The 14,295-nt window shown below is 42.0% G+C and overlaps 1 protein-coding gene across 16 annotated transcripts in view; it reads right to left on the bottom strand.

Moving 5' to 3' along the window:
- LOC132344881 (craniofacial development protein 2-like) overlaps positions 1-13,552 on the bottom strand; it is a 124,756-nt gene extending 111,204 nt beyond the window's left edge. For 4 of the 16 annotated variants that reach the window (XR_009493934.1, XR_009493935.1, XR_009493936.1 and 1 more), the window contains exons 1-2: positions 13,123-13,523; positions 8,787-8,872 (exon numbers count right to left, since the gene is read on the bottom strand). Coding sequence is in view for 2 of the 16 variants with exons in the window: in XM_059885098.1 (XP_059741081.1) it covers positions 4,356-5,273 (918 nt within the window). In the remaining 14 variants the exon portion in view is untranslated. Of the gene's footprint in view, positions 1-4; positions 6,422-8,786; positions 8,873-13,122 lie in introns of those variants that run through there. The other 12 variants (XR_009493927.1, XR_009493925.1, XR_009493928.1 and 9 more) reach the window with 8 other exon arrangements.
- Between the last annotated feature and the right edge of the window lie 743 nt (positions 13,553-14,295).

Here is a 14,295-nt window from a genome sequence, read left to right on the forward strand (position 1 = left end):
GCAGAGGTGGGAGGGGAGACAAAGAAGACATGTTTCATTTGAGCTTGTGAAAATAATGGCTCTTATCAAGTTCAATGTCATAAGTTTTCTTCCACAAGAAGGAAGAGTATACTTCCCGGTGATCGATAGTTCTTTATTACATAGAAATGGTTCCTAATTCTCAGCAGATAGAGCACTTGAGGTAACAGGAGTATTCTCCCAAGTCACAAAGAATAATGTAATGGTCAATATGATTGACTGTTGAAAGCTATCATAGCTTGTTTCAAACTGAGATCCTGAAATATGGAAAAAGAACAGTGCCGGCTGGCCAAGGGAACCCATTGCTGGGAAAAGGAACATAAACATCCCCAAAGGCCATCAGACAATGATCATTTCCAACATTAGTCTGAAAGTGATAAGCTAATAAGAATAGGAAACTTAGGCTATATATACTGGATTCATAAAACATCCTTCCAAAAAAGGGGAAGTTTTTAATTTTCCATGAAGTTTGAAATCTACAATGGTCTGGCATTATTTCCACTTATGTTCAGGAAATTCATTTTTACTTTCATCTGGATTAGTGTATGTCAATCCATGGGCACATCAGAAGCACATGGGAGTTATGTGGGGCTTGGGGTTTTGTTTATTTGTTTGTCTTCATAAAATATTTTAGTATCTCACTATGAAATGACACTGAAATTGAATTTCATATGCTGTGTCAAAGAAACGTGTACTTTGAAAAATTCCTCAAGTAGCTTCTGAGAATGAACCCCTAATTCAATGACTTTGAATGTTGTGATGAAAATCATTCCGATTTAAAAACCACACCTTCTTAATCTGGTGCTTGGGGGCAAGGAAAGAAGAGAGTCTTTAAACACTAAAGACAATTTTGACAAAAGTGGGCACAAGGTTAAGGAATTTAGAACCCAATATAAAAGAAGCAAAGGACCCTTTCTTCCCTTGTCTTCTCTCACTGTCCTCTCACAATTCTTCTCTCAGTAACTACTCTGCAGGGTTTTACCCCATGGTTCTCTTACACTCTCTCCCTACACATTTCTCTAGATGATCTAACCTATCTCCTTGGCTCCAGCTCCATATATATTTAACTCCTGTCTTAGTCTGCTCAGGTTGCCACAAGATACCATAGACTGGGTGACTTAAAAAACATTTATTTTCTCACAGTCCTGGAGGTTAGAAGTCTTAGCCAAGATGCTGGCAGGTTGGTTTCTTCTGGGGCCCATCTCCTTGGCTTATACATGGCCATCTTCTCCCTGGACCTTCACCTGGTCTCTTTTCTGTGTCTTTCTAGGTCTTGCTGTCCTAATTTTTTCTATCAAGACATCAGCTATGTTGGAATAGGGTCTATCCTAATCACCTCCTTTTAATTTATTACCTCTTTCAAGACGTCATCTAAAAGTGCAGTCACATTCCGAAGTGTTAGGCTGTTCAGTCGCTAAGTCGTGTCCGACTCTTTGCATCCCCAAGGACTGCAGCACGCCAGGCTTCTACATCCATCACCATCTCTCGGGTCAGGACATCAGTGTGTGAACTTTAGGGACACGCAATTCAGCCCTAACAACTCTGAATCATCTGACTCTGGACCTACATGATGACTGGCTCCTGTGTTTGAAAAACTCTCACATGAAAACAAGGGACAAGACGTCTCTACTAAGAGATCCGAACAAGGACCAGAGTGCGGAAGTTAAAGTGTGAAAGTCTCAGCCCAACATAAAGAATTGTGTGACAATGAGAGGAATCTAGTTCTTAGGGGCTGCAGGCCCTAACAGTGTGTCTCCATTACCAGAAGGTCACGGCAGAAGCTGGCTGGACTCCCTACTGCTTCTGTCTTCAGGGATATCTAGCAGGAGCCTAGAAGATATCTTTTTCTTCTTTAATTTGATGACTTTAATGAAGGAATTAAATCAAGATGATCAAAATAAAGCAATGTGTATGCTAAGTCACAAAGTCGTGTCTTTGTGATCCTATGGACTGTAGCCCACCAGACTCCTGTGTCCATGGGATTTTCCAGGAAATAATACTGGAGTGGGTTGCCATGCCCCCCTCCAATGGATCTTCCGAACCCAGGGATTGAACCCTTGTCTCTTACGTCTTCTGCATTGGCAGGCAAGTTCTTTACCACTAGCGCCACCTCAAAGTGAAAGTCAAAGTGAAGTCGCTCAGTCGTGTCCAACTCTTTGCGACTCCCTGGACTGTAGCCCACCAGGCTTTTCCATCCATGGGATTCTCCGGGCAAGAATACGGGAGTGGGTTGTCATTTCCTTCTCCAGGGGATCTTCCCGACCCAGGGATCAAACCCAGGTCTCCCACATTGCAGGCAGACGCTTTAACCTCTGAACCACCAGGGAAGCCCCAAATAAAGCCATGGAAACGTCTAAAAAACCTGTGACTAAATGTGTCTGTAAGTACAGCATAATCAGATACGAGGAGAAAGGTTTTTGGAATTCTTAATTCATGACTTCCCTGGGGTAATATAATGGCAAATTAAGTAAGGGTGAGAGCTGTTTCAAACATAGTGAGGCCTCAGGTGACACTGACGGGGAAGGCTAGACCAACGCAGAAACGTCTTTCCCAAGACAAAATGATCATTCAACAAGTGGATGTCCATGGCAATTAAATGCAGGTTTTCCCCACCAAAATTACAAACATCAGAAACTGAGTGGTCTGACACAACCTCTTTGTTCTCAGCATCAGCTTACAATGTATGCGCACCAAAGCCACTCAGGAGGCCATCGTATGGCATGTGTCAGCATCCAAGGGCCAGTTGTGGGAAGACCCTGACTCCAGGTCCCATTCTTCCATAGACGAGTCTGCTGACCTATGGTAGGGCCTTGTCTTCTCAATTTATTTTTTTTCTTTTATTATGATTGTTTTAATTGGAGGATAATTGCCTTACAATGCTGTGTTAGTTTCTGTAGTACAGCAATGTTAATCAGCTGTGTGTATACACATATCCCCTCCCTCCTGAGCCTCCCTGCCACCAGCACCATTCCACCACACTAGATCATCACAGAGCACCAAGCTGAGCTTCCTGTGCTTTACAGCGGGTTCCCGCAAGCTATCTCGTTTACACATGGTAGTGCATATATGGGAGAAGGCAATGGCAATCCACTCCAGTACTCTTGCCTGGAAAATCCCATGGATGCAGGAGCCTGGTAGGCTGCAGTCCATGGGATCGCTAAGAGTCGGACACGACTGAACGACTTTACTTGCACTTTACACTTTCATGCATTGGAAAAGGAAATGGCAACCCACTCCAGTGTTCTTGCCTGGAGAATTCCAGGGACAGGGGAACCTTGTGGTCTGCCATCTCTAGGGTAGCACAGGGTCGGACACGACTTAGCAGCAGCAGTGTATATCAGATCAGATCAGTCGCTCAGTCATGTCCGACTCTTTGCGACCCCATGAATCGCAGCACGTCAGGCCTCCCTGTCCATCACCAACTTCTGGAGTTCACTCAGACTCATGTCCATCAAGTCAGTGATGCCATCCAGCCATCTCATCCTCTGGCATCCCCTTCTCCTCCTGCCCTCAATCCCTCCCAGCATCAGAGTCTTCCAATGAGTCAACTCTTCGCATGAGGTGGCCAAAGTATTGGAGTTTCAGCTTTACCATCATTCCTTCCAAAGAAATCCCAGGACTGATCTCCTTCAGAATGGACTGGTTGGATCTCCTTGCAGTCCAAGGGACTCTCAAGAGTCTTCTCCAACACCACAGTTCAAAAGCATCAATTCTTCAGCGCTCAGCCTTCTTCACAGTCCAACTCTCACATCCATACATGGGCACAGGAAAAACCATAGCCTTGACTAGACGGACCTTTGTTGGCAAAGTAATGTCTATGCTTTTCAATATGCTATCTAGGTTGGTCATAACTTTCCTTCCAAGGAGTAAGCGTCTTTTAATTTCATGGCTGCAGTCACCATCTGCAGTGATTTTGGAGCCCAGAAAAATAAAGTCTGACACTGTTTCCACTGTCTCCCCATCTATTTACCATGAAGTGATGGGACTAGATGCCATGATCTTCGTTTTCTGAATGTTGAGCTTTAAGCCAACTTTTTCACTCTCCACTTTCACTTTCATCAAGAGACTTTTTAGTTCCTCTTCACTTTCTGCCATAAAGGTGGTATCATCTGCATATCTGAGGTTATTGATATTTCTCCCGGCAATCTTGATTTCGGCTTGTGCTTCTTCCAGTCCAGCATTTCTCATGATGTACTCTGCATGTAAGTTAAATAAACAGGGTGACAATATACAGCCTTGATGAACTCCTTTTCCTATTTGGAACCAGTCTGTTGTTTCATGCCCAGTTCTAACTGTTGCTTCTGTTAGGTCCATACCATTTCTGTCCTTTATTGAGCTCATCTTTGCATGAAATGTTCCTTTGTATCTCTGATTTTCTTGAAGAGATCCCTAGTCTTTCCCATTCTGTTGTTTTCCTCTATTTCTTTGCATTGATCGCTGAGGAAGGCTTTCTTATCTCTTCTGGCTATTCTTTGGAACTCTGCATTCAGATGTTTATATCTTTCCTTTTCTCCTTTGCATTTCACTTCTCTTCTTTTCACAGCTATTTGTAAGGCCTCCCCAGACAGCCATTTTGCTTTTTTGCATTTCTTTTCCATGGGGTTGGTCTTGATCCCTGTCTCCTGAACAATGTCACGAACCTCATTCCATAGTTCATCAGGCACTCTATCTATCAGATCTAGGCCCTTAAATCTATCTCTCACTTCCACTGTATAATAAAAAGGGATTTGATTTAGGTCATACCTGAATGGTCTAGTGGTTTTCCCTACTTTCTTCAATTTAAGTCTGAACTTGGCAATAAGGAGTTCATGGTCTGAGCCACAGTCAGCTCCTGGTCTTGTTTTTGCTGACTGTATAGATCTTCTCCATCTTTGGCTGCAAAGAATATAATCAATCTGATTTCGGTGTTGACCATCTGGTGATGTCCATGTATAGACTCTTCTCTTGTGTTGTTGGAAAAGGGTGTTTGCTATTACCAGTGCATTTTCTTGGCAAAACTCTATTAGTCTTTGCCCTGCTTCATTCCGTATTCCAAGGCCAAATTTGCCTGTTACTCCAGGTGTTTCTTGACTTCTTACTTTTGCATTCCAGTCCCCTATAATGAAAAGGACATCTTTTTTGGGTGTTAGTTCTAAAAGGTCTTGTAGGTCTTCATAGAACCATTCAACTTCAGCTTCTTCAGCATTACTGGGTGGGGCATAGACTAGGATTACTGTGATATTGAATGGTTTGCCTTGGAAACGAACAGAGATCATTCTGTCGTTTTTGAGATTGCATCCAAGTACTGCATTTCGGACTCTTGTTGACCATGATGGCTACTCCATTTCTTCTGAGGAATTCCTGCCCGCAGTAGTAGATATAATGGTCATCTGAGTTAAATTCACCCATTCCAGTCCATTTTAGTTCGCTGATTCCTGGAATGTAGACGTTTACTCTTGCCATCTCTTGTGTGACCACTTCCAATTTGCCTTGATTCATGGACCTGACATTCCAGGTTCCTATGCAATATTGCTCTTTACAGCATCAGACCTTGCTTCTATCACCAGTCACATCCACAGCTGGGTATCCTTTTTGCTTTGGCTCCATCCCTTCATTCTTTCTGGGGTTATTTCTCCACTGATCTCCAGTAGCATATTGGGCACCTACTGACCTGGGGAGTTCCTCTTTCAGTATCCTATCATTTTGCCTTTTCATACTGTTCATGGTGTTCTCAAGGCAAGAATACTGAAGTGGTTTGCCATTCCCTTCTCCAGTGGACCACATTCTGTCCCATCTCTCCACCATGACCCGCCCGTCTTGGGTTGCCCCATGGGCATGGCTTAGTTTCATTGAGTTAGACAAGGCTGTGGTCCTAGTGTGATTAGATTGACTAGTTTTCTGTGAGTATGGTTTCAGTGTGTTTGCCCTCTGATGCCCTCTTGCAACACCTACCGTCTTACTTGGGTTTCTCTTACCTTGGGCGTGGGGTATCTCTTCACGGCTGCTCCAGCAAAGGGCAGCCATTGCTCCTTACCTTGGATGACGGGTATCTCCTCACGGCCGCCCTTCCTGACCTTCAAAGTGGGATAGCTCCTCTAGGCCGTCCTGCGCCCACACAGCCACAGCTCCTTGGACATGGGATTGGTCCTCCCGGCCACCACCCCTGGCCTCGGTCGTGGGGTTGCTCCTCCCAACTGCCGCCCTTGGCCTCGGGTTTAGGGGCATGGGGTAGCTCGTCCTGGCCGCCGCCCCTGACCTCAGATGCGGGGTAACTCCTCAGTGTATATATGTCAATCCTATTCCCTCAATTCATCCCATCTTTTCCTTTCCCCTACCCCATGTCCACAAGTCTCTTCTCTAGAAAAATGATACAGATGAACCTATTTGCAGGATAGGAGTAGAGAGCCATCCTCAATTTCTTAATCTGTAAAACAGGAGTAACAGTACCTAGCTTCACATCAAGTTGTGAGAATTGATGAGATTATGTAACTTATGAATTCATGCAATTTAATTGAACTTAACTGTGAATTGTAGATTATTCAACTATATAGTATTAGAGCTATTTCCCTCCCAAAATATTATTGACATTATGCTTTTCTTGTTGCCCAAGATCACTGCCTATGCGTGTGTGCATGTGAAGTCACTTCAGTCATGTCCAAATCTTTGCGATCCTATAGACTATAGCCCACCAGCCTCCTCTGTCCAAGGGATTCTCCAGGCAAGAACAGCAGAGTGGGTTGCCACTACCTCCTCCAGGGGATCTTCCCAACTCAGGGATCAAACCAATATCTCTTTATGTCTCCTGCATTGGCAGGTGTGTTCTTTACCACTACCGCCACCTGGAAATCCCACCACTGCCTATACTGTGTGCTATAAATGCAGGTCATCTCCTTCTTAGATGGACCATGAAAGGTTTCTAGGGACTCTGACAGTACAACTCATTCAGAAAGATGCAGAAGATGTCCTAGACCCAGTGAGGAAAATAATCCAGGAGAGGCATTCCTATCCCAAGAAACTATAAAGAGATAATCAAAACCAAAAGCTGAAAAATGTGCAAAAATGAAGAAATTCCATACATCAGAGCAACAAGAGATCTTGTGAATCTTTTCATAGATGATAATTCCAAACCTTACTCAGGGTTAAGCTCTAAGATGCTTATTAAAAATGCAGACTCTCCCTTCCTGGAAATCCTCCCTACTACCACCATCACTACCAACCCTGATATTCTAGTGCAATAGGACAACACTTTGAAAACCACTTACCTGGAGTGAATTCAGACTTTCAAAAAAAAAAAAAAAACCCTCATGCTTCTTACAACACTATGAAGGCGTGAAGGCTTTGTAGTATTTACTAAATCTGGGTTCCATGAGAAGAATCTAGGGGTGACCTGGGGTTTCCTTAGCATTCCTCTTTAGTATCTCTACCTGCCCACCTCTAAAATATGCCACAGTAAGCATTCAAGTTAAGTAAAGATTTTGCGCTTGCCGGGCAAAGCAGTCTCAAAACAAGGCCCCTTTCCTTCTTTAAGATTGGCATCCTAAACACCTAAATCTAGAAATTCTCAATTTGCCAGCTGCACAGAGGGGTGAGAGCTACGTGTATGACAGTGTCAAGTCCCCATTGAGCTGTGCAAAGCTGTCATGTGTAAAGCAAAAAAATATATATAAGCAAAGCTGACTTGGTATAAGGGGCTCTTCCTGGCACATGTAGCTCAGGTGGAATGAAGGACCTGAGGAGATTCATCCAGTCTGCCCAACCCACCACCCATTTTCATTAGTTTACACATGAATAGGTGAAACAGCCAAAAAACAACTCTGGAATGTATCTGTGGTCCAAAAGTCTACAAGCAATAAATGCTAGAGAAGATGTGGAGAAAAGGGAACCCTCTTACACTGTTGGTGGGAATGCAAACTAGTACAGCCACTATGGAGAACAGTGTGGAGATTCCTTAAAAAACTGGAAATAGAACTGCCATACAACCCAGCAATCCCACTGCTGGGCACACACACCGAGGAAACCAGAATTGAAAGAGACACGTGTACCCCAATGTTCAACGCAGCACTGTTTATAATAGCCAGGACATGGAAGCAACCTAGATGTCCATCAGCAGATGAATGGATAAGAAAGCTGTGGTACATATACACAATGGAGTATTACTCAGCCATTAAAAAGAATACATTTGAATCAGTTCTAATGAGGTGGATGAAACTGGAGCCTATTATACAGAGTGAAGTAAGCCAGAAAGAAAAACACCAATACAGTATACTAACGCATATATATGGAATTTAGAAAGAGGGTAATGATAACCCTCTATGCGAGACAGCAAAAGAGACACAGATGTATAGAACAGTCTTTTGGACTCTGTGGGAGAGGGAGGAGGGGGGATGATCTGGGAGAATGGCATTAAAACATGTATAATATCATATAAGAAACGAATCGCCAGTCCAAGTTCGATGCAGGATACAGGAAGCTTGGGGCTGGTGCACTGGGATGACCCAGAGGGATGGTACGGGGATGGAGGTCAGGGGGTTTCAGAATGGGGAACACGTGTACGCCTGTGGCAGATTCATGTTGATGTATGGCAAAACCAATACAATATTGTAAAGTAAAAAAATATATATATAATAATAATAAAAATTATTTTAAAAAAAACAAAAAAGATCCTGAGGCTCTGAGTAAGAAACTGAGACACTTACAGGAGCTTTTGGAATTGTTTTTATACCCTGGTAATCATGATCACTGAGAAAGTAGTAGGGCCATTTTTTCTGCTCTTGACATACTGAACTCACCTGCTGTATCTCCAGATCATGCCCACTCAATTCTGTATCCACAGCCACATGCAGCCTCGGGGTTCCACCTTGACAGCCTGACCCACCTGAATCCAGGAAAATACTTGAATCAGTGAGGGATAACTAATAGTAGGTGACACGCTAAGACAAACTCTTGTATCTGGCACTATTTCTTTCTTTGCTAAGTGTACTTATAATTTGATCAGTAGAATATGTGTAGCACTCTCTTTTATAATATTTTTATAGAAATCAATACAGTGTAACCAAATTGGTGTCAATAGGTTAGATTCCTTATTTGTCATTATTGAGAATTTTCATTTCTCCATTGAAAAACTGTTGGTTACGTCATGCCATTTGACTTCTGGTTCAAGTGCTTTCAAAGAAACTGATTTATAAAAATGCATCTTTGAAATCCTGACAGTCTAAGAACTGGAAAGTCTAAGTCAAATCAGAATAGCAGACTGAAGTTGGTTAAGATGGGAAAGTAAGAGGGTAACTAGAACAACAATATTAAGTACACATATATATGTTTACCAACAAAAGGCAGAAGGTCAAATGAAGCAGGCAGTAATAAAAAATGGGCAAGCACATTTTGATTTATCTTTTAAAAAGTATTCAGTGTCCCAATACTTTTCCCATTGAAACAAATACATTATTCAAAGGGAAAATGTGTATGTGGAACATTAAGACAAGACTCCTGTTTCAATTTCTGAGCCTAGTAAGCCATCATTTGCATCATCTCTCCATTTATGAAAGGTTTCACAGTGTAAGGTGCACTTTCACAAGCACTATTTATTCATCTAACCAACATTTTTTTTTAGTTGCTCCTCTCTTGCATGTTAAAAAATCACTTTCCCCTTCTGATCTGGGGAAATTATTTTTTAACATGCAGTTTTTCCCCTAGAATTCCCAAATCCTAGTAATGACAAAAAATAAAAATGACCACCAAGTTCCCCATATTTAGAGGAGGCCATTTCACTACTTCTCACTCATTGGACTCGGTTGCTAGTCATTTGGCAGTTTCATAGAATGTAAGGAGCATGTCTCCTAAGCCTCTAAAAGTTTCTAGGAATGCCCTAGGACCTATAGAACTCTTCTTTGTTTGCCATGTCCTGTAATTGGCTGGGCATTAGGTTTACAAATAAACCTTGAGTATATCAATTTTAAAAGAATTAAGGATCACCTATGTTGTGTCACAGAGAAGGCAATGGCACCCCACTCCAGTACTCTTGCCTGGAAAATCCCATGGATGGAGGAGCCTGGTAGGCTGCAGACCATGGGGTCGCTAAGAGTCGGACACGACTGAGCGACTTCACTTTCACTTTTCACTTTCATACATTGGAGAAGGAAATGGCAACCCACTCCAGTGTTCTTGCCTGGAGAATCCCAGGGACGGGGGAGCCTGGAGAGCTGCCATCTATGGGGTCACACAGAGTCGGACACGACTGAAGTGACTTAGCATGGCATAGCATATGTTCTGTCATACACTGTAATAGAAATTACAAGAGAGAAGTAAAAGCAGGGCCCTGACCATAAGAGCTCAAAAGGGGAGAAATACATATAAAAAACTTAGTAAATATAAAGCAAGTGCTCTACAACCAAGGTAAGGGCAGTATCTGAGGGTGGATTTTTTTTAACCTAGTTTATCTGCCCAATTCTCTCACTGACATCCTCGACTTTCTATGCTGGTGAGGATGAGCATCTGAAACAGATAGCTGTCATATGTTTTAGGTACTATGATCTATTTTATTTAAATTCTTCAAAATGTTAGAATGTGTTGTGAAAATATGTCCTCTGAGCCCTTTTTGAATACAAGCCAGACTAATTTCACTTGGAAATCACATCAGATTAATCTTTTTATCTTGATAAGAGTATTGAATTAGTCTACTAGGTGGGTCTAGTGAATCTGGACTTGAGCAAGAATTCTGAGAGGGTCTCGAGATTTCCTGCTGGTCAAGTTGAAATGTAATTTGTGCCAAATGATACCACAGTAAGATGGATTCATAATGGTTAAACTACAGCACCCTAACAGCATCCGTCAGCCTGAGGAGAGTTTCTAAGACATACCTTAGGCCTGTGCTCTAGCACTTAGCCAAACATGTTATGCAACAGTTTGCCTGAAGACATAAAAACTGTGCTCTACTAAAACTCCAATGAATTTAAAAATAACAGAGTAGGGAAAAAAACTGGTACTGAGCCCGGTCCATGATAAATATATTTTTTAAAGTTTCAATAATAAATGAATGAATAAACAAATGGATTGCATAGATTTAAAAGAAGAACTAACATATAATAGATCACATGTAATGAAATAAATGTGAGGTCCTGCACCAGGGTCTAAAGCTACCGAAGTACAACAGCAAAGGAGAGGGTTTACTAGGCAGTTTGACTGGGGTAGCCATCCTCTCTCTCCACAAAAAAGATAAAACATAAACAAAAACATTTAATACTCTAATGGGTTATAACCAATTATAATTCAACAGAAGTAAGGAACCTAAAATGAAGAAGGTGGTCATCTGGTTTGCACTCTTGATATAAGCCCATATCTGGAGCATTTTGTTCAATTCTGAATGCTACACACTGAATAAGTTAAAGAAAAATTGAATGGTGAGTAAGCTAAATAGGATATCATATGAGAAATAATAATATGGGTTTATCATCATAATCATAAAAGGAACTAGGTGACAAGCACTTCACATGAATTTTCTTGTTAAATCCTCACAACATTTTGCCTGTGAAGCAAATATCAGTATTATCCCCCTTACAAATAAGAAAAGGCTGAGAGAGGCCAGGCAGTTTGCCCAAACTCAGGTAATAGATGAAGGCAGCCTTGAGTCTCAACAAGGTTTCTCTGATTCTAGAGTCTACATACTTAAGAAGAGGAGACAAAAATGGGAAAGACTATTGCGTGGACACAAAATTAGAACCTATTCATACTAGCTTCAAGAAAGAGCACTGAAACCAAAGCATGGAAACTACTAGGAAAACTGGCCTCAATGTATGAAAAAATGTATAATAGTTCTTTTAGGTGTCTCTACAGATTCCCTCCCATGGTTTTCCACACCATTTCAGGTCAAATTGACCATTTCCTTGAACGAGGGCAATTATATTAATTGCAAAGAGTTTTCTGTTTTCTGTGTAAGACTCATAGTTCAGATTTTTAAGGTGGTATATTACTGTTGGCCACTTTTCTATATGTGTCTATATTTCTGTTCCTCTTAACTACTGCACAGATCTGAGTAATGCGAGGATCCAAGATGTGTTGTTTTGACTTTATAAAATATACTAGTTATAGTTGCCCTTGAAAGCTGAGAATTGTGCTCTCCTTCAGTGCTACCTTGAAGCCACCGTGGGAGATATACAAGTCACCCTTGGTTTTGAAAAGAAGCAATCCATTTCCAAGTTGCAATCTACTTGAAATAATCTCCCCAATTACATGGAAGTAATTTACTCTATATTTACTTTCTGCTTTGGACTATCAAATATCTCCTCCTCTCACCCCCAGGGGCAGCAGCTGGGATTAAAAGTTCCACTACCCTCCCTGCTGGGGCTTTATTATTTAACTCTTTCATGCCCATTTAAGAGCAGACAAGGTTTGCACCAGATGATGACTGAAGTCCCCTTTAGCCTAAGACATAATATTGCAATATTAACCTAATTTATTTTAGATCCAACCTATTTCCAAAGCTGTTTATTGTTTTTAGTACAAATTCTTTCTCCAGCACAAAGGCTGACCTATATAAAGCTAAGCAGTTGAAAACTAAAACATTTAATCAAGTGTCAAACCCACCTATGCAATACCAAACAGATAAATGCATATATTGTTTGCTCCAAGGTCAGGCAAAACTCAAGTGGCACTAAGCCCAGTCACCCCTCTCAGCCGGGTAAAGTCTCACTTTCCATCCTACCCATGGAGGCCTCCAAAACTCAGAGGAGAGGGCATTTTTTATTGCTAATTCTCTGTCCTGGGTGTAGCCCTGCGAATCTCTGGGCTTCTTCCTGTTCTAGCACCTATGGTGAGGAAGAAAAATCCTTTTCAAATCAATCTTGGCCTCTCACAGCCCGGAACCATGGGTGAGCCTGACTCCTGGTTTGTTTTTAATAGTGGACTTAATTTCATAGAGCTGGTTCAGGTTTACAGAAAACCTGAGCAGAAAGAACAAACGGTTCCCATGTCCCCTTCCCCAGCCCCTCCTCTATTCCACGGTTTCCCCAGTTATGACACGTGGCCTTGACTATGACTTATGATAGAACAATCCAGGTTTGGAGTTCTGGTTCCCTGCCCTTCAGATGACAGAGCATGTGCTCAAGCCCACCCGTTTTAAATTGAACTCACTTGCTCTGGAGGCTTCCATCAGCTGCTAGGACCATCCTGAACTGAGTTCTTCAAGAACACAAACCCGGCCCAGAGGCAACCACTGCTAAAAACAAGCCAGACAGCAGGCAGGAGGCAGGAATGGGCTCTGGCAAGAGCCCAAGGACAGCAAGTTTCAACAGGGTGTTTTTTGAAGAGATTGTTGGCGACATTATCTTATTAAGTTACAGGAAGATCATCCTTCCATGAGTAAAGTCTATATGAAAAACAATCCAGCAAACATCACGGTGCCGTTATCTGTGAGAGTTGCCCCTGCAAATCTCTGACCAGGGCTGCTGTGCTAGGATGAACCTCTCCCCAGGTCTGGCCCTCTTTCTGCACTAGCTTTTAATTGTTAATGAATTAAACTTTCTGAGGAGATAAGAATAATGTTGTTTTGTTTGCACACAGGCTGCATGACTAACAAGGACAATATAAATAAACCCATTCCCAGCTTGGTCTGCAGGTGTACGCATAGCGCCTGTGTTCAAGTGAAGCCTGGGATGGCTCCCACACAAGATTAGGTGGTTATTGCGGAAGCCAAGGCTTGCACACTGTTAAAAGCCCAAGCTAATATGTTCACTTAAGACATTATGCCTAATTATGCTATTTGTCAGTAGGGAAACCTGTTCTCCAAACCTGAAACCTTCCTGATGCACCGATGTGGGTCTGAGTCCTATAAATATGCCAAGATGACTCTGTAGGATTCAGAGCCAACGATGCTCCATGATGTTTATGAAAATGAGCAAAATCAAATCCTTGTGCATTCTGTCCCCCCAGGATGGTATGAGTTTCTTTTTGGTCCTGTAGCTATCATAACAAATAAGTGTAAGGGGAACTGTTTGTTCTTTTATTTTTGGAAACTTACTGCAATCTCTGCAGGCATCTCCTATGAAATACAGAACTCTCTGTCCACCACATTGTTTCGAGGTGTTGGTAGGGAGGGGGTTCTTATTTATGAGTTTGTTTCAAATTCGAAGAAGGGCTGCCCTGGGGCATGTAAAGTACAGCATGCTGACTGTGGTTAATAGCACTGCATTAAATATTTGAAAGTTGCTAAAAGAGTAGGTCTTAAAAGTTCTCATCCCAGAAAACAAAATTTTTATAACTAAATATGGTGACAGATGTTAACTAGACTTATTGTAGTGATCATTT

The sequence above is a fragment of the Bos taurus genome, chromosome 3 (assembly GCF_002263795.3).
Source record: "Bos taurus isolate L1 Dominette 01449 registration number 42190680 breed Hereford chromosome 3, ARS-UCD2.0, whole genome shotgun sequence".
In the NCBI taxonomy this organism is placed as follows: Eukaryota; Metazoa; Chordata; class Mammalia; order Artiodactyla; family Bovidae; genus Bos; species Bos taurus.